The sequence below is a fragment of the Canis lupus genome, chromosome 3 (assembly GCF_011100685.1).
Source record: "Canis lupus familiaris isolate Mischka breed German Shepherd chromosome 3, alternate assembly UU_Cfam_GSD_1.0, whole genome shotgun sequence".
NCBI lineage: Eukaryota > Metazoa > Chordata > Mammalia > Carnivora > Canidae > Canis > Canis lupus.
This window is the reverse complement of record NC_049224.1, coordinates 64,173,592-64,194,443: the sequence shown is the minus strand read 5'-3', so window position 1 is coordinate 64,194,443 and position 20,852 is coordinate 64,173,592. Positions and strand designations below refer to the sequence as shown.

General features: G+C 40.8%; 1 protein-coding gene across 10 annotated transcripts in view; it reads right to left on the bottom strand.

Annotated features, from left to right (window-relative positions):
- Window positions 1–20,852, bottom strand: part of LDB2 (LIM domain binding 2) — a 375,134-nt gene that overhangs the window by 220,807 nt on the left and 133,475 nt on the right. For all 10 annotated transcript variants that reach the window (XM_038533315.1, XM_038533313.1, XM_038533316.1 and 7 more), the window contains exon 2: window positions 15,895–15,997. In XM_038533315.1, coding sequence (XP_038389243.1) covers window positions 15,895–15,997 — 103 coding nt within the window. The remainder of the gene's footprint in view (window positions 1–15,894; window positions 15,998–20,852) is intronic.

Here is a 20,852-nt window from a genome sequence, read left to right as displayed (position 1 = left end):
ACTGAACTTATGTTTACAGACCTGTCCATCCTGCTTCTAGATACAGGAGAGAGTCCTCTGGAGAATGGCATTTTATAAACCATAGATGCTTCAGAATTTTAAATACTTTGTCAGAAAGAGTGGAGGAAAAACAACTGTCCCAAGGCCCTAAAGGCTGGTCACCACAGAAGGAAGATTCCTAGCTCCATGAACAAGGGACACATGGTCAGGTCCACTCCTCCCTTGTTGACGAGTCAGTACATCAAAAAGTAAAGGACACTCATGGAATTTGACAGTCTTCATCCCATTTTTTATAGGTCTCATGTGTTCAAAACCCAATAGTCCCTTGAAAACCATGGAGAAGTTCCTTGAAGCCAAACCAAACCATTAATCATTTCTCCAAAATACCTTCTTTGCCTACTTTGGGATGGACTTCTTTCACTCTGTTCTTTCCTCATTGACCCCACTTGCCTTTACCTCTGCCCACCCAAATTCTATACATTGTCTCTGCCATGCCTACCAACCCCTTCCTCTGCCAACAGGAAATAACCTCTCTCCTTGGGCTTCACTGGGCACTTTATACTTGTTTGATGACACTTGTCAGGAAATCTTATATCATAACTATGTACTTGTCCATATGCCTGGTAGGCAGAATGCTAGGATGGCCCCCAAGGTTCCCACTCATTGTTGTATACACTCTACAGAATTCCCTCCCCTAGAGCGTGAGTGAGACCTATGACTAGGATGAGATTTCACTTCATGATATGTTACATTAAATGGTAGAGGAATTGTGCAAATGGAAATAAGGTACCTAAGCAGATGAGTTTGCGTTCATCAAAAGGGAGATTGCTGTCATCGTGGGCCTGACCTGATCAAGTAAGCCCTTAATGTCAGAGAGATTTGAAGGTAGAGAGTAATTCTGTTAACCCTGCAAGAACAAGCTGCCATGTTGTGCAGGAGACCACATGCCAGGAAAGAGTGGGAGGCTCCTAGGAGCTGAAAACATTCTCTAGTTAATAGCAAACAAGAAGGTAGGAACTTCTATCCTACAACTACAAGAAACTGAATTTTGCCAGCTACCCTAGCCTTAGTTGGGATCATTAGCCCAACTGGCACCTTGATTTGAGCCCTGTGAAACCCTGGACAGAGGATTCACTTAACCAGTGCCTAGACTCTTAGCCCACAGAAAATGTGAAATAATAAGTGTGTGTTGTTTTAAGCTGCATTATTTGTGGTAATTTGATATGCTACAATAGAAAACTAAAACACCTATCAGTTAGGTTGTCTCCAATTTTTTGTACATCATTGAATTTGATGAATTCACTGCACCTTCCTATTACACTTGACTCTGAGAGATCTCAACAATGATTCAAAGAACAAAATTTAAAAACATATGGTCCCTAGAAACCATGTGACTTCTAGGCTATATCCACTAAAAAAAGGAGGGTAAACTTTTAACTAGTCACTAAGTAGAGTCTTGTGTTTCATAAAGAATGGAGAGACATGAATTTGATTCCTGGCTCTATCACTAACCAGCTGGATTCCCTTGAACAAGTCAAAGCCAAGTCAATTTCTTGGTATGTTATCTATAAATAATCATTATAATAGCTACTTCTTGATAAACTTCCATGTATTGGGGACTGCATATATATTGTTTGCAAATGCCTTATATCACTGCCAGATAGGCATTATGTTCATTTTACAGATGAAAATAGGAGGCTCAAAGTGAAGCTCAGAGGCCTCAAGGGAGAACAATCAAGGTAATGCAGTTATTGCAGGACAAGGTTAATACTTGAAGCTTGTCTGTCTGCAACCTGGGCTATTTTCCTTTAAAGTGAAGGGTTACTTGTTATTTTAAAGTCCTCTCTAATCAGATCATCCCAGAAACACAGCCTGAGTGTGCAATTTGCACAGCATAAAGCAAAGGGAGAGCCCTGCTCCCCTATACGGCAGAAGTGAGTCACATCTGAGTTCCTGGCACTCCAAATGTGTGCAGGCTGAGACAATGACAGAGACCCAGAGCCCAGGCCAGGAGATTGCATGGATTTAAGAACTCGTTTACTTAGAACAGTGGAAAAGGAAGTCAAGCGTGAACTTCTGAGCTTCAAAGATATTCTCAAGGCCCATTGGGAATAAGCATAAATCTTCAAATTTATCCAAAGTTTAGCAAATTCACAATGACAAATGTAACAGTTCCTCTAAATTGAAGTTCATCTCTTGGCAGTTTTGAAGGCTTGGAGAAAATGCCAGCAACAAGGACTTGGAAGGAAATAAATCTTTAGATTCCCTGAAAACATAGATAGTTATTATGGAAGACATATGGAGGATCCCATACTGCGTTGCAAAAGAAAATTTATAAATGTCAGCTTCGTAGCAGCAATCTTGGAAGGATTTAAGCAATCTACACTTAACTATGATGAGAAAAATATGCTGGGGGTACGCATTTGCCATTAAGAACTAATTATTCTTAACCTGTGCTGTTTCTGGGAGGAGCAGATGAAGAGAGAGAGAAGGCTCCAGAATCCAGAGCAAGAAATTAGATTTTTTTTTTCATCCAACAGATAACATTTAAAGATTCTCTAGTGCTTTAGAAAGTCTCTGAGAAGCAGGATGGTGAGGACCACAACATGAGCGTCTATGGTGGTAGAGCTGAGTTGAGTCTTAAGGAGCCTCATTTTCTTCATCTCTGAGAATGAATGTTCAGCACAACACCTGCATATGGGCTCATAGAGAGGATGGAATGAGACACTTCCATCCAGTCTTGCTCAGCCAATATTAACCACGCACCTCCTCACTGTCCCTTATAGCAGCAGGCACAGAGGGAGGCTACAGAGAAGAGTAAAACACTGTCCTCTCCCTCCACGAGCCACAATGGCCCTGATTTATGAAAGAATTTTATAAACTGCAAAGCATTATCCAAATGCTTGTCAGTCATTTTAACTCATTAACCAATCCAAGAGACTGCTGTCGGACACATTTGAAAAACACCAACACAAGAATCCACTAAGTATCTGACGACTCACTTTTTTTTTTTTTTTTCAAATTATATCATAGCAAAAATTACTTTTTTGGGACTAAAAACTGGAATCTATCGCCTTTCCAAAACCACAGCTAACATTAGAAAGTCTCGTTTTTGTTGTTGTTATTTCCTTTCCAAAAAAAAAAAAAAAAGATGCAATAAATAAAATTATATACAAAACCAGGGAAAGTAGTGAAAGAAAAGGTATCATATGCACTCCATGTTTCCTTAGGGATGGGTCATCTTTCCTTCTCTTCCTGAAGGCTCTAAATGCAGATGGTGCCAATTAGATGGTGCCCTGGTTGGTAGCAAAGCCCAGAGCTAAGAATGAGAAGAAGACAGTGGAAATGCCAACTGTCAAAAGATGCAAAGGGACCTCAGGAAAGATACTACAAACATCTAATGAGAAATACACAACTTTTTAGAACTTCTGTAACTAATGTCCATGAGGCAATGCTGAAGACAAGCCTGGATTTAATAAATCTTTTAGTATTTCCACAGCTGGGTCTGCCTGCACGGGGCTGGTGGACCATTTTCTTAAATAAGGCATGGCGCTGGTCTGACATTAGTTTAACAAGGTAATTATCAAGTGAAAAATAGCTGCCGCACCGCTGTGAACCTGAATAATAACTCTCATAATTACTGATTTTTGGGCCCATCTCCTTTAAAAAAATAATAGATCTCTAAGTCCTAAAGCATTTTATAGGAAATACAGTTGGGTACAGTGTCTAGAAGTACAGAGAACTATTAAGGATATAATTAGCAGTTTATTTACATAATCCGTCAAACACCATTTATCATTTCTCTTATAGTTCTATTGAAGAGAAGCAAATAAGCATAGGGACATTAAGCTGTTTTACAGGCAGGCAACCTTAGAAAAGTTGATTGTTACTAATTTTTTTAAAGCTTCAAAGCTGGACTTTCCTAAATACCTCAACTATAAAGTGAGTCAGCGTAGCATTTGACTTTATCAAATACTTGTACCCCTTCATGCATATGACATGACAAAACATTTCCAGAGGAAATTTTACATTGACAAATGTATCTTTTATTTAACAAACTTCAATTTTGGAATGATTTTCAAAGCTTGCCTTAATTCTGAAACACAGACACAAATATTCATTCTTTCACTGAGAACTATCTGAACTGATTGATTTTTACCTGGAATGTGAGAGTGGCACAGAGATACCACGTACATCTTTGAGGAAAACCCCTCCCAAACATTACTGACTAGGCTTGCCTCCTAATTTGATTCTGGAAGACTCTTTTGTTTTTGTTTCTTTATTGTTCTCAATGTAACTAACCTATCCTAGCATAGCAAATAACGTATTTTTAAAAGTAAAACACAAAGAATCAAATTGTAAATAAGATTATTCAAAGGCAGGACAAAGTAAGATATACGTAGTTTCAAAAAAGTTTGTAAAAATAATGCAATGCTCTATTTGCTCTAGATATGATGAAGAACTTGTCTCATAAAAAGGGAGTAGCTTTATTACCATGCTCCCAAGTGACCTTCCTTCCTCCTTCTACCGATCTTCAAAATGATTATGAGCCTCCATTGTTGTCAATTTGAAGTCCTCCTGACTTATTGAAAAGCTAAAGATACATGTTGCACCAGGGAAGTTATCATCAAAGAGTAGATTAAAGACAGCCTCAATTAGGAAAGGACTCACTTCATAAAAGGAAACAAGTATATCATGATGGTTGTGTGAAGCTGATTCTCTTGGAATGAATAATAAAAGCAAAATACATGAAGGCACTAAGTTCCATAAACTCCTCAATTCAGATACTCCAACATGACTACCTTGATTAAGCAATAAATAATGAAATACACCATGATGGGTGATTTCATCATGGAGCCTTTCTTAATGAAATCCACTTGACCATTGCTTAATACAATTGTAAAGAATGCTAATTTAACCCGACTACAACAAATGCTGTATTTTAACCTCATTTACCTAAATAAGGGGCATCCACAGCCTGAAAACATAGCACAAAGGTGAAGATGAAGATATAGATTGACTTGTGGGGACAATGCCTCAAAGAAGCTCACCCCACCAAGTAAGAACATCAAAAATCAGAACTATAGGGGCACCTGGGTGGCTCAGTGGTTGAGCATTTGCCTTTGGCTCAGGCCATGATCCTGGGGTCCTGGGATCGAGTCCCACATCAGATTCCCGGCAGGGAGCCTGCTTCTCCCTCTGCCTAAGTCTCTGCCTCTCTCTATCTCTCATGAATAAATAAAATCTTTTTTTAAAAAAATCAGAATTATACAAAGGAAATACTGCATACATCTCAGCTTAGCACTGTTTTTTCACAATGCTTTGTTAAAAAATGATACCAATATTGCATTCGGATATAGAGTCTAAATGTAATATAGTGGTGACCATTATTAAGAACAAGTTCATAAACAAGAGCAGATGACATCTATTTAAAAAGATCTGGCTAAGACCTGCAAATAGTCAAGTCCTAGAAACTGTAGTTCACTAGAACTTTAGCTCCTCCAAGGAAGAGATTTTGTTCATTCATCTTCTTATTGCCAGGGCACAGAAAGATGACACATGGAAAGTCCTTGAAAAATGTTAAATAGATAAATAGGTGTTCCAACTGAAATTGCATCCATTAAGATTCATTCAATAAGATTCATGTACCTAGTCAACCATTGCTGAGGACTACTTATTCTCTGAAATCTGGTGGCACAATTGGACTTAATAGGAGATCAGCAGACTAAGTAAATCATGAAATTACCAACCCATGGGCCAAAGCACAAAGGGAAAAAAAAAATCACTCCTGATATTGTGAGTTCAGTAGATATGATCTTAATTTGGTGTTTAAAATGTGAGTCTCAAATACTGGTTCTGTTTGTGGATATATTTCCAAATTGCTCTGTGACATTTCTGTTTCTCCATAATACAAAAGGAATTGCTACAATTTGAGATTATGATGGTGGAAACTCATTAAAACTGGGGGGAAAGCATATATGCAATGATGTGTCTGTCTAAATAACCAAACCCCTTGGAGCACCTGAGTGGCTCAGATGGTTAAGCGCCTACCTTCAGCTCAGATCATAATCTCCAGGTCCTGGGATTGAGCCCCCCATTGGGCCCCCAGGTCAGTGGGGAGTCTGCTTCTCCAGCTCCCTCTGCCTTTCCCCCTATTTGTGCTTGTTCTCTCTCTCTCTCTCTCTCAAATAAATAAATAAAATATTTAAAAACTAAATAATCAAACCTCTTGAGTAATATTTGCACTATTAACAAGTACTGCATCATTCATTCAACCCACAAAAATTTCTGAAAGCCTTTTATTTGCAAGGTGTTGTGGCAAGGTGTTTCCTGTCATGGCTGTAGGAAACAAAGGGTCTTAGAAGGTTAGAAAGAAATCTTTGCCAGCCTGAGTCTTTCCTCTCTAAAAGTATATTTAAGCACTCCCTTCTCAATGCCTCATGGCACTTTGCCTCCCCTACTCTTCCAGTGTTGATGTTATTGCATTAGTTAGTTGTTTATGTGTCTCTCCCTTATTAAACTGTAAGCTCCTTTAAGGCAAGCAATTAGCAATTATCACACTCATGTGTATGTGCTCAGCACTTGCACAAATGCTGGTGGAATGCCTGCAATGTGGACTTTGGATTTAACTTCAGGCAGGCTTCAATCTGCAGTCCCACCCTCTATTAAGCTGTTTCATTTTTTAGGTGGGGCTGATGAGCACTGTTGCCAAACATAAACAGAGGCAAGACCACTGTGAATAACAGGACCAGGCAAATCTCTTAGAGATTTTTTTTCATAAAATAGGTCATGCTCACATCCCATTTTAGCTGCTCTGGAATTATCAAGATTTCATATTGGAGAATGAACTGGTTCCTTCAAATAGGGCTCCCAGATTTAAGAAAGAAAAACACACGATGCTTAGTTAATTTTGAATTTTAGATGAACAACAAACAATTTTGTAGCATAAATATGTCCCAAGAATTGCATTTGTATACTTACATTTTATCTAGCAACCCTATCTTTAAGATGATGAGTATATTGGAAGTAAAGAAAGTAAGATGTTTCTCGATAATTTTTTATTGGGCAAAACATATATTTTCCTTAGCCCCCAGACAATAAATACCACTAGCACCCCCTGCCATTGTGATAATGAAAAAAATGGCACATTCATCCTGTTACTCACTATAGTGTATTACCATCTTGGTTTGAGAACCATAAGAACATAGGAATAGGAATGTATTCCATAAAACAGGAGTCAGGAAATGCGTGTGCCAGGATCCCACAGTTATCTTAATCACACAGAGTCTCAAAAACAACTACATAATGTCCACTTCCTGGTTAATATCTCATTCAAACCTCCCAACTAAATTCTTAAAGGCAGAGGCCTGGCATGCTCAAGTCTGTGTATTTGACAATGAATTTTTTTTTTTTGACAATGGATTTTAACCCCTGAGAAAAGATCCAAAAGTCATCCTAGATTTCTTAATAGTTTAACATTTAAAGGGAAAATTAAAAGTCATCAAATCCTAAAGATCAATTATAAATATGATAATTGAGATGCCTGGGTGGCTCAGGGGTTGAGCTTCTGCCTTCGGCTCACGGCATTATCCTAGTCTGGGGATAGAGTCCCACAACAGGCTCCCCGTGAGGAGCCTGCTTCTCCCTCTGTCTATCATGAATAAATAAATAAATAAATAATTTAAAAATAAATAAATAAATATGATAATTATATCTTTAACTTGTCTGGAGCTTTAAATTTATCCAAAGCACTATTCTGTCCATTATCTCATGTGACCATTAGTGTGGAATCTATTAGTCATGAGAGAATGGAATGTCTGCTCAATCTATTGTTACAGCCAATTTGCAACTTTTGATATAATCAATTTGAAACCACAAATAGGAAGACATTCAGTCTCTTTTTTCCATTTCAGAAGTCTGTCCGTTCATCTATCAGTTATGAGCTTTCTCTCGTGTCTTTTTTATAGCTAGTCCTAGATTTTGTATTAATGTCACAGAATATTTTCTTTTTGAACTACTTAGTTGATTATGTTAACTCAAGGTAAGGGTTTTAAATAGAATGAAGTCAAAAGTAAATGAAAAAATTTGTGATGAACTGTCTTCCTTTCAAAAACTGTCTGGCAAATAGCAGAAATTTGTTGAGTTCTGAATGAATGAATCAAGGAATGAGTACAGGTGCAAATGAACTTCAAATGAAAGTCTGCTTTCATCCTAACTTAATGTACTCCAAGTCTTGCCAGCCTAATGCAGACTGCCATTTAAAAGGGTCACATACTGGGCTTCTGGGTGGCTTAGCAGTTAAGCATCTGCCTTCAGGTCATGATCCTGGGACCCAGGGATGGAGCACCACATTTGGCTCCCTGCTCAGCAGAGAGTCTGTTTCTTCCTCTCCCTCTGCTCTCTGCTTGTGCTCTCTCTCTCTCTCTTAAATAAATTAAATAAATAAGTAAAATCTTTATTTAAAAGGGTCACACACTAAAATCACAACTTCACAGGCTAGAGCTGCCCAGAAACCATTTAGTGCAGCTCCATGCAAAGGAAAGCATTTTTTCAGAGTCATCTGAGACAAAGACATCTATGTCAGTATGTAACGAAAACACCACAATCACCCAGTAACTAACCATCAAGGCTTACTCTCAGGAAGTGCGTTCTTTCCTCTAAGATACACTTGTTAATGCAAAGTCCATTTCCTTTTGTCTGGTCATCAGTAAACAAAATATGGAGCCCACAGGTGCCTAGCATAGTGGCTGAAACTCAATAAGTGTTCAATAGCTCCTTGTTCCCTAAGCAAACTAGAGAATGGAAATCTCACCCTTTTTTGGACAGGTCATAATTGTAATAGTTTGGTACTAGCTTGTTTAAATGGCCATCTTGGAACCCCTGGATGGCACAGTAGTTGAGCATCTGCCTTCAGCTCAGGTCATGATCCTGGGGCCCTGGGATCAAGTCTCACATCGGGCTCTCCGCATGGAGCCTGCTTCTCCCTCTGCCTATGTCTCTGCCTCTCTCTGTGTCTCTCATGAATAAATAAATTTTAAAATGGTTTAAAATTAAATATATATGTGTGTATATATATATATATGTATATATATATATATATATATATATATATCACCATCTTCTGTTAATATAAGTTTTTCTTCCAATTGATCTTTAAATTCTTAAGGTTCCCATATAAGAAGAAGACAGGTACGACTTGCCCAAATCTCAAGTTCTCCCTGCTATGTGCCAAATGACTGAATGAGTAACAGGAATTATCCTCTATTTTAATTCCATTTATTTATTCATGTAATAAGTATTTTCCATGGGCAGCACTAGGCTAAAGTTACATGTTATTTAATCTTACTTAAACTTAATCTTCACCGGTACTCTCTGATGTTGGCATTATTATAATCTTAATGCTGCATATGAAGAAATTGAGGTTAAGATAGTGTAAGCAACATGCCTAACATCCTGTCACATGCTGACATCACATAGCTGTAGTGGGACAAAGAACTAAATGCATCTACATGGAACCAAAGGCCATAATTTTGATCTCTACCTCTACAAATTTTTGAAAAATGAGGAGTTTTCAGAGTAAGCAAATTACTTTACTGAAGAAGATCCCAAGGACCAGCTGGCACTTGACTCTTGAGAAAGCATAGGGTCTTTAAGCACCAGCGACACAAACCTATGCCTTTTCAGATCTCAGGTGAATTCTATAGAGACATTCTTCATAGAAAAGACACATGCACAGATTCTAGCCTTGCAAATCCCTTTTTCCTATGTGCCACTGCACACTTTTTGCATGTAACTTTTCTAAATGGCCATGTTTGTGCCACAGTAGTTATTAAATGTCATGTCAAAACACCTATGCATATATTCAAGGAGTGATTTTTCCCACAAATACATTTTTAATCATGCAATATGCTATTAGAGAAAGGAAAAGGTGGGGAGAGAGGAGAAATGCTTTCAGAATTCCTATATAGCAAGCACAATAAAAACACAGTTGGACGAGGTGAACCAATAAAAAGCAGGAGAAAAATAGTAACCAGAGATAGCGAAGCTACTTGAGCCTCGTAGAATTTCTCTACCTTAGGGGGACACATCCAAATACACAACACATAAAAACACATATTACAAGACAAAATTGAAGAACTTCGTCAATATCGCAATGTTATCAGAGCTTTCAGGAAAAAAGGGATGTGAGGAAGCAAATGTTAAGGAGAAACAGCAAGTATAGAAATGGCTCCACTGAGGGGTTGATGTGCAGTTCTTCACAATATCTAATGGGACCGGATGACTGAGGACAACAGAAGGAAATAATAGCATGGGGGATGATATGTCCTAAAACAATTTTCTTTTTTGTTGTTGTTGAGTGAAATGTCCCCCCAGCAGCCACAGAGAGGAAAAACAATAGTCTTTGGCTAATGTGACTGTGTAAACATGTAGTCTTTCAAGAAATCTTTAGTCCAGACAGAATATGGAAGTCAAGATGAAATAAGTATATGATCGAAAACTACTGGGCGCACCAACCCAAAATTACAAATAGTAGTTAAAGGATTCATGATAGGGCACCTGGGTAGCTCAGTCGGTTAATTGTCCAACTCTTGAATTGAGCTGAGGTCATGATATCTGGGGCGTGTGAGATCGAGCTCCTAGCTGGGCTCCACACTCAGAAGGAAGTCTGCTCAAGATTCTCTTTCTCTCTCTCTCTTTCTTTCATCCTACCCTCTTCATGCTTGTGCTCACTCATGCACTCTCTCTCTCTCTAAAAAGATTTTTTTTTTAATTTTTAAAAATTTAATGACAATTTTATCTGAATTGTCCTGGATCTCAATCTAGAGTCACCGATGCACACAGTAGAATTCAATCAAACATAGCTATTTAAGTAGCATTTTCTTTTTTTTAAATTAATTTATTTATTTTAATATATTTATTCATTTATGATAGAGAGAGAGAGGCAGAGACACAGGAGGAGGGAGAGGCAGGCTCCATGCCGGGAGCCCGATGCGGGACTCGATCCCAGGATGGCACCCTGGGCCAAAGGCAGGCACTAAACCACTGAGCCACCCAGGGATCCTCTAAGTAGCATTTTCAAGGTGCTAAAAACTCTGCTGAGAACTTTATATACATCATTTCAACAAGCTCTCACTTTTCAGATGAGGCCACTGATGCTCAGAAAGTGATGCATACCAAATCACACAAGTAGTAAAAGACAAAGCTAGGGCAGCCCCGGTGGCCCAGCGGTTTAGCGCCACCTTCAGCCCGGGGTGTAATCCTGGAGATCCAGGATGAGTCCCACATCAGGCTCCCTGCATGGCGCCTGCTTCTCCCTCTGCCTGTGTCTCTGGCTCTCTCTCTCTCTCTCTCTCTGTGTGTCTGTCATGAATAAATAAATAAAATCTTAAAAAAAAAAAAAAAAAAGACAAAGCTGGGTTGGAGCTCAGGTCTCAGAAGCAAAGCCCCACCTGAACCCTTATTCCTGAAAAGCAGGCCAATGGGCAGAGCCCTGAAACAAGATGGCATTTTAGTAGTTATATCACTTCTTACCCTAATTTCCTAGGCAACGCCAACCTAAACAGGTTTAGTGTTTAGTGTTTGGAATCTTCAGCCCCTCTGAGTGCAAAGCTCCACACATTTTCAATCACCCTTTCCCTGTCTATTCCCCTCCTCCTGAACATAACCTACATACCAGAAATAACTGAGTTTCTGTGGAAAGCCTGGGAGGACGTAGTCTCTTCAATGTTGCATTTCAGTAGAAATGCGTGGTCATGTGCATGGTCATGTGGTTCCCAGCTGACTAGCGAGTCTCTGCAGCAAGCTCTACCCATTGAGCACACTAGAAAAGCCCCTGCCAGATGGTAAGCTTCTCACCCTCACAGAAGCTATGTGAATGTCAAGACTGTGCATTATTATCAGTAGTAATAATCAGTGCTGCCTCCAGCATGCTTCAAGTGGTCTGAGGCTCTTTGTATTATCTCACTTGATTTTTCACCCCAAGCCAGTGACGGTAGTATTACATCTTGCAGATGAGGAAATGGAAGTTTTGTTTACCAATCAAAGCACGAATTAACATCCCAAAATGTATGCTACATGGTGCAATGTCCCACCCTCCCCAATGTCATGAGAATCAGAACTTTCTCCTTGCACCTCTCCCAGTTAAGAGAGATCTCATGAATGCACTAGGAAACACATATTCCCTACAGACGAAGAACATAGCCAACGTGGACCTGGACACAGCCTAAGTCTCCTGAGGGGCTTCCCAGTCCCATCACCCAGAGGGTGCTTGTGATGGTCACAGAGAGATAGGATGGTATGGGACACAATTCTACTACGTGCTCAAAAAGGCACAGAGAACTAGAAGTACTTTCTTGAGGCTCACAGTAACTGATCAAACTGAGAATGATCACTTTTGTAAAAGATGGGGAAGGGAAACAACATCCCATGCTGGACTTAGCACTATAAAGTAAGTGAAGAGAGGGCATAAGAATCCCATTCCTCTGCTTCCCTGGCCTTCTGTGTCAACTAAGCCTTGGTAATCATTTGTGACTTATGTTCCAGGAAATGTGTGAATTGACAAATCCATTCCTTCCCCTTTAGCAATGGGATGATATAGATGTGAGATGGGGGTAGGGAAGGGAGGGTGCCCTGGCTTGGACTTTGGACTCAGCCGACCTAAGGTCCAATGACTCACCAGCTGGGGCTCACTAGACAAAGTTTCTATTTTCAGAAAAGATGCTTTTCAACTCCAACAGTCTTTAACTACTGATCCGCTGTCAAAGAGAGAATTATTTGCCCCTGCTCTCTTCTCCACTTGAGATTCAATGTCACCCTGGGACAAAACCACCTCATAGACCTGCCCACTTCTCCAGCTGCTGAAGAAACACCTTCCTGATGTTTCCACCAGGCAGGGATGCACAGCTCAATTTCATGGCCTGGTAACCTTGTCCCCCTGGCACCTCTCGACACCAACCTCACCCCTAGTCTTCCAGGAAGACATCAGCAGTCTCCATCTGGCCCAATTATATCCCACCTGAGGAAGGAGCTCCACCCCCATCAGGAGAGGAAAGGGCTTGAGGACTGGAGTGGTGGGAGGAACATGATCAATACGGAGGAGTTTTCTGGAAAAAAAAAACTGTATGCTATTTCCGAAAGCATAATTATTTCCTGAATTATTATATCGCTGGTCCACCCCCAACCCACCCACCCCTCAATAGCTTAAAGTAGATCAGACCATATCCTAGAGCTTATCTGAAAACACCAGCAGAGTACTGTGGATTACATTCTTCCTGTTTTAGAAAGTCTAGTGATCTAGGTCAAGGAACTGTTTTGCCAACATTCTGTTTGGTGTTATAAACTTTTCCCCAAATGTCCTTTATTCATTCAATCATTCATTCATTCATTCATTCATTCAACAATTATTTATTGAGCATCTATTACATACAAGCTCCTGTATTAATCTGAGAATTCAGCAATACATAATATAAAGCTTGTGTTCACACAGAGATGACATTCTAATAGGATGGTGACAGACACCAAATAAATAAGCCAACACATATTATGGGATTTACTGTAGCTTAGAGATAAGATATCCTAGAGCCAGACGGACCCTGTAAACACAGAGTCATGGGGAGAGAAGAGGAAAAAAAAATTCTGGTAAGGGCTAAATAAGCCCCATCTGGCATATTTCTCAGTACCTAAGATAAATGTAATTTTGGGAAATTCTTTACATATAGAAATATAATAGCGAAGTCTTGTTTTCTTTCTCAGAAATCCAGGGCTGTCAGCTCCCCAGGAGGTCTCAAGGAAGAGCTGAAGCATCCAGTCCAGGGCCGGCAGGTGTTTTCCCTGCCTGGCCCAGACTGCCTGGACCGTGAATGGGTTAAGGTGGCCGCGCCAGAGCTTGGAGCGCCGCATAAACAGTGTGCGTCAGGCGTTCTAAGCATGCTTCATCTTCCCTGTCTCCCCGTCCTGGGCTGTCAATCAGCTGTCACTTGCCCGCACATCAGCAGCATGTGCACATCACCAGGCTGTCAGCAAAGCAGCTGATGAGACTCGGCTCCAAACTGTCAATCATCTTTGTTTCTCTTCTCTGCTCGGGAAATATTTTGGCTCACGAAAACAAAGAAACCTGGACAACAATGGCTTATAGTCAGGCGTTTACTCCTGTGCATATATGTGTATAAGTAAGATCTTAAATGGGTACCGATCGTGCCTTACCCTGGTGTTGGGGGAGGGGGAGGGGACAGGGGGGAAGATCGAGACTCTCTGTATTAGTACAGGCTTTAAAACTGTCATTCTAGTTCTCTGAGCAGACCCGGATGGATTCGCAAACCAAAAACCAAAAAGACAAAACAAAACAAAAACCCACAGGAACATAAAACAATAATAACTTGAAGTTATCTGAGCTTATGCCTCAAAAGAAAATAAGAAGGCTCAGAGGATGGATGACTGCATGGTTTGGAATTATTCACCATTGATCAGGCGGGCTTTTGGGGAGAGAGTAATTGTTGGATTGCTGAGTTCATTTATCTCCCGGGACTTCTGAAACAGCAGCTTCTGCACCCGACTCTCCTCCTCTCCAGGGCATGAGGCTGCTAGGAGGCACCCCCCACACACAGGAGAGCAGGTTAACTCTTCAGGACCCCCATGAGCTGGGCGTGCCAGTGCTTACAGTAGGAGTCTTTATGTTGAATGCAAAGACACTCTAAAACAGCACACCAGCAGCCCCCCTCGCCCATAATACTTATTAGAAATGTCCCATGCCCTTAAAAGCTCACAACAAAGAAATCTAAAGAGCTGCTCCTGGCAATGAGTTCCAATTGGGCAGCAAACTCAAGTTGTCCTGCTCTCCCCAGTTCGCCACTTGGGCGACATCACCAGGCACATAGTAGCATAATTAATCAGCTCATCATACAATAGATCAAAATACTACTAAGTTGTCCAAAGTACTCTAAAGTTTAAAAAAACCCTCTAGTGTCTTTCAAATACATTTAGCAACAAACAGAGCTTTTAATCATGTTTATCATGAGCCCTATTATCTATCAATTGCCCAATGCTCTGGATTGACTTTTTCATACATACAGTGGCTGGTTCCATCATCATCTCCGTGTTTGTGACATTTGGGATGTTTTATCCTCTGACAGATCCTTTCATACGTGCAATGCTGATTTCTGAAAACACATCTCTTTCTGATCTAACCAGACATTAATTGCTTTTGTGCTGATGTTTCTCTGCCTCTTGGTCTTATAGCACAACTAGCAAATCTGATCTCTGACAAGTTGGCTGAACCTAATCAGGACAGATCAGCTGCTACCCAACGTGCCACAGGCAGTAATTTGAGGATCTTTACAGAGTTATCACTTGCCAGAAAGACAAGGAACTATAATTCTGTCAACACTAATCCAAAACTGTATGTTCAAAGCAGCGATGGCCCCCTCCACCCCGAAGAAAAGATAGCACTTGTCAAATAAATACCTGAGATAATTGATAAGAAGAAATTAGGAGGCTGTGGCTGATACAGTGACTGTGAGAATTTCTTTTTTTAAAGGAACCTTCAGAAGCAGAACATTGGGTGTTAAGTGTCAGCTGTCAAGGATAAAGGAGGGTCACAGGAAAGAGACAGATGCAAACCCCGCAATCCAGCTCCCACTTATCATTGGGTGACTTGGTTCATATTTGCCTCGCTCTCTAAACAGACAGGTGCCCAAACATTCTCAGCCTCGAAGGAAAGCTCTCACAGCCGACTCAGGCTGCCACCCGGTGACAATGCCTTGATCGAAAGCAAGAACCTCGTCAGGAGTGGAGGTGTTATTGTCAGGCTGTCAGCCCTGTGCTATTCTCCGAAGACCCCTGTGGTTTTCTTACAGGCGCAAAAAGAAGGAATATTAGAAAAATAAACTTCTTTCTTACTGTATCGCTTTGGTCCATCTTCCAAACAAAATGAAAGGGTTAATGTGGCATCGTCTTCAAAAAACTCGGTGGCAAATGCGTCCCACCAAAGGTTGTCACTATCCTGCAAAGAGACAGATAATTTATTTAACAGGAAAGAACAGAAAATACCTCAAAAGGGGAAAAGAAAAGGAAAAACAAAGACAAACCCCGTCACCACTTGCTTGTTATTTAGCATATATGTGTGTGGGTGTTCTAGAAGGCGGGTGGGTGAGCATGTGGTCACTCCTCAAATTAATTGCCTCAAATGGGGACTGAATTCCAATTCAATAAATTAGTTAATGTAAACTGAATGAAAATTAATTCTCCAGGACATATTTGGGGAGACTCTGGAACACAGTGTGACATTTTTTTAACAACAGGGTTTACATTCAATGTAAAACACATTTCAACTTCTTTTTGGTCTCTCTTTCTCTTTGCTCTTTTAAGAATATGATTTTACAAACAGAAACTGTCATATCGCAACATTTTTAAGACAATTAATGCAAAAAGGGGTGTGTGTGATTGGTAGCCCTGCCCTATACAAATATCCTATGAGAAACACGTATTGTCACATGGGTATACAAAGATAGATAATATTTGGGGTACTCGGTGCACAAACACCCATCACACACATATAGATTGTTCTGGAGGATTGTTTTAAGATTATAGGCAATCTTGTTGCCTTGCTATTAACATGCTTATTAAAAATAGAACAGTTCAGCAGAATGCAAACTATCCATGTGAATGAACTCTGTTTGTCTTGGGTTGAGCTCCTTTTGCTCATCCAGAAAACACTTTGAAACTGACCCAATTTAAGGCAGTTAAAATCACTCTTAATCATTGAGGGGGACAGGGGCTCCTACAAACAGTGAATTAGGAAGGTTACATTGAGTGCCATATTCAAAATTGGGAATCATACCTGGCCTTGTGCTCTGCATCTTGCCCCCTGCACCCCCAAATTCTTAAGCACAATCTTTTCCCAGAGAATTGCTGGTTAGTGTCAGACTTTGGGAGGAGATGTTCTGCAGCTGCCTGTCAGATGAGGGAAGGGCAGCTCCCCACTCAGGGGCCCCCACGGCCCTGGCCCTGGCCGAGATACTGCAAGCCTCTCTTCTTCCCGTGAAGCTGCTCTGCTTATGACAACATTAAGTTGTTGTCACTGGCAGGCGTCAGGAATGAGCCTTCAGTCCTGGCAAGAATAATTAAAGGACCACTGAAGATTGATGCTGTCTGTTCTCATTTCAGAGAGCAACAGCTCAAGCAAATGAATTTTTTGGTCACTCTTTTTTTTTTTTTTTTTTTTCCTGGCTTCCTCCCAATCACCACACCGAAAGCCAACACTTTTCTTGGTAAAACACAGTAAATATAAAAGCACCCAGGGGCGATTCATGGCTCCACATACAAACTACCTCCCCTTTTTTTTCCTCAAAAACAAATATTTATTGAGCACTTATTACGTGCAGGCCCTCAGAGCACACAGCTGGTTGAAAGGCTGGTCCCTACCCTCAAAGGGCTCAAACCCACTAGCAGGAGACAGCCAAGTGAGCAACCAACAGGCAGCCTCCCTCCAGACCCAAGACCACAGCATGAAGCCTGGGTGTCATGGAAGCTGTCAGAGTTTCTAGAAAAATCAGTGGGCTTGGAAGTGGAAGAAGCAGCTGTGGAAAGAAACCCCAACTGAGAGCCTTGGTATCCTGGTTTATTTTATTTCAAATTGCTACACAGATGGAAAAAGAATAATAGTTAACATTTATTGAGTGCTTACCACATGCCAAGCATTATTCGAAGTACTTGATGTGTATTTTTCCCTCTCACTCCTTACTACTTCCCAGTTTCTTGTTTGGTGCTGTTTTGGGGTGGTTTTGCTGTTTGTTTGGTTTGTTGGTTTTTTGTCCTTTCTCTCCTGTATAACTTTCTTTCTGAGCAGCGGCTCTGTTTTACTCGTCTCCCAGGCTCCTAAAGGTGTCGAGCCCATAAGTATTACTCAACAGAAGTTGTTCAGTGAATGAATGAAGCCACTCACATTATGTATTATCCCTACTTTACAACTGCAGAAACCAAAGCACAGGTGGTAAAGGTAATTTGCCACAAATGTAAAGTACACTCAGCCAATAAATAGTGGATCTGGGATTTCAACTCAGACCCTCTGACTTCAGACCCCAGCCTCTACCTGACTCATTTCACTGGCAGTCTTTGCAAAGGCAGAGGTTAAGAGTTGGAAAGAAAGGGGGACGCCTGGGTGGCTCAGTGGTTGAGCGTCTGCCTTTGGCTAGGGTCGTGATTCCACAGTCCCCGGATCAAGTTCCACATCGGGCTCCCTGCATGGAGCCTGCTTCTCCCTCTGTCTCTATCTCTGTCTCTGCCTCTCTCTCTCTCTCTCTCTGTGTCTTTCATGAATAAATAAATAAAATATTTTTTTAAAAAAGACTTGGAAAGAAAGGAGAGTGGAAAGGGAGTATTTTGTCTCAGATTGGTTTCTTTGTCCAGCTCCTTGCTTCACGGTGCTGCCATGCTGCCAGGACTCACACCCAGGAGAATGCCACAGCATCCCATCTAGCACCATGCAGTACCATCAGTGATACGACATCAGTGGCAGAACTCACTCCCATGGGCAATCTTCAGACTCAGGCTTCGTCCCAACACTGTCTTTTCCCAGCCATGTGAGCATGGACAATTTATTTTACCTCCTTGAGCCTGTATCCTGACTTGCAAGTTGAGGAAAATTATAAGAACACAACAACAGTAATTTTCTTGCAGAGTACATGTGACAATAACAACAATAATAATTATCTCTCAGGATTGACGTGAGGATTAAATAAATGAGTGGGCCTTAAGTGCCCAACAGAATGCCCAGGACACAGTGAAGATCAATAAAATGCTCCTTTCCTGCCTCTACTTGCCATCTTTAACATCATTTGTAAGTGATGAAACATTGCATGCTGTAAAGAACCGCATCAAAAATGCACTTTGTAAAGCAGCCTGTTGATGAATCAAGCATGTTTCTTCTCATCTCACTACTCATAATGCATTTACCTGGCAAAGGCACCTGCCTACAACAGAATTAAAACTCAGAACAGAGATGTATCAACTCTCTTTTGCCCTGGTGACTACTCATAGCCCCGTGACTAGATCAGATCCTGCACCTGCGTTTACCTGGAACCTAACTCTGGGTTTCTGGCAGGCATTCCCACTAGGAAATGGAGCAGTGAAAAGGAAAAGCCCAGGGAGAACCCAGGCTGAAGGAGGACTTGGGTTGAAGTGAGGTGTAACAATTGCCTAGGAGCAGTGGCTCGGGGTCCATTCCACCTAGACATGCAAGTGTTGGCGGGTGCTAAGAAAGACATAACGATCCAGGAAGGGGATATGCTCTTCAATTCAACCAACTGCAATGTAACAAGATGAGTCAGTGTCTCAGGAAGTGTTAGGACAGGTGCGGTAAGAGAAGGTTACATCGGGTAATTATACACACACACAAAAGTCAATTGGCTTTGGTTAGAAGAACATTTTCAAACATGTAAATTATGCCAGATACAGAATAGTTACAAAATATATATATTTGGGGGGGGGGGGGGTGGCTGATTGAATGAGTGAATGAGTGAATGAATGAATGAATGAAATCCTTTAGTGTATACCATCACAGACCCAACTCGAGAAACTTACTCTACAAAGTTTTCAAGAGATCTTGATTGTTGGGGCACCTGGGTGGCTCAGTGGTTGAGCGTCTGCCTTTGGCTCAGATCATGATCCTGGGGTCCTGGAATCAAGTACCACATCAGGCTCCCTAGAGGAAGCCTGCTTCTCCCTCTGCCTATGTCTCTGCCTCTTTCTGTGTCTCTCATGAATAAGTAAATAAAAATCTCAAGAAAAAAATAAAAAGATCTTGATTGTTGAGACCCTTCTTTGTCTCTTGACAGATATTTCCAGAATGGCATATAAAATTTTTGATAAATTTTTAAATTATAATTGACAACTGCCCCCAACACACAAATAGAAACTTTTCAATTTAGTCCTTATTTATAAGAGGACAGGTGTTTATGTAAGAAAGGAAATAAAAGGAGTAAAGCTTTGACAAAAAATTGCTAAATGTCAAGTATAGACCAGTCTTGTGTTGACTGTGTGTGAGGGAAGCAGATTATGGAAGGAATGTTGTGGAGGCTGAGGGGGAGCTGGGGTAATAGTAGTACCATAGCCCAGTATGTTCTAAGGGCTTTACATGAGTTGTACCCTCTTATATTCACAGCTCTTCAAATTGCTACCAAGGGGCCGGGCAGGCAGCCTCATAGAGAATTAATATCTCTAACCTCTATGTCACATTGACTTCAACATGCAAGCCCTGCCTCTTAATAGCTGGAGGACCTTAGTCACATCACCTGACTTCTTTGCATCTATTTGCTCATGTGTAAAATGGGAATAATAATTTCAGTGCCCACTGAGGCTAAAAAGTAACCACTTAGCACATAATAAATATGTTCAATCAATAGCAGCTATTATTATTCATTATTGTTTCATTTGACCCTAAAATAGAGAATCCAAACTTCAGAAACATTCAACTATTCAGTAAAGATCACACAGCTAGAAAGTGGTCAATCTAAAGTTCACTTACAAGTCTGCCTGACTCCAGTCCGGTTTTTAAAATTGATTTTATCTTTTAGAGCAGTTTTAGGTTCATAGTAAAATTGTGAGAGAGGACACAGATTTCTGTTCTATCCCCTGCCCCGACACATGCACAGCCTCCCACATTATCAATATCCTCCACAGGAGCAATATATTTGTTTTGATTGATGAACCCACCAGTCCATGATTTTCTTCAAATAATTCTGCTTAAAAAGTGATTTTTCAACTTAGGTTGAGGATGAAGGTGGTTCACATGTGTAGAAGAAGTGGCCAGGGCAGCCCTGGTGGCTCAGCAGTTTAGCGCCTGCCTTCAGCCCTGGAGA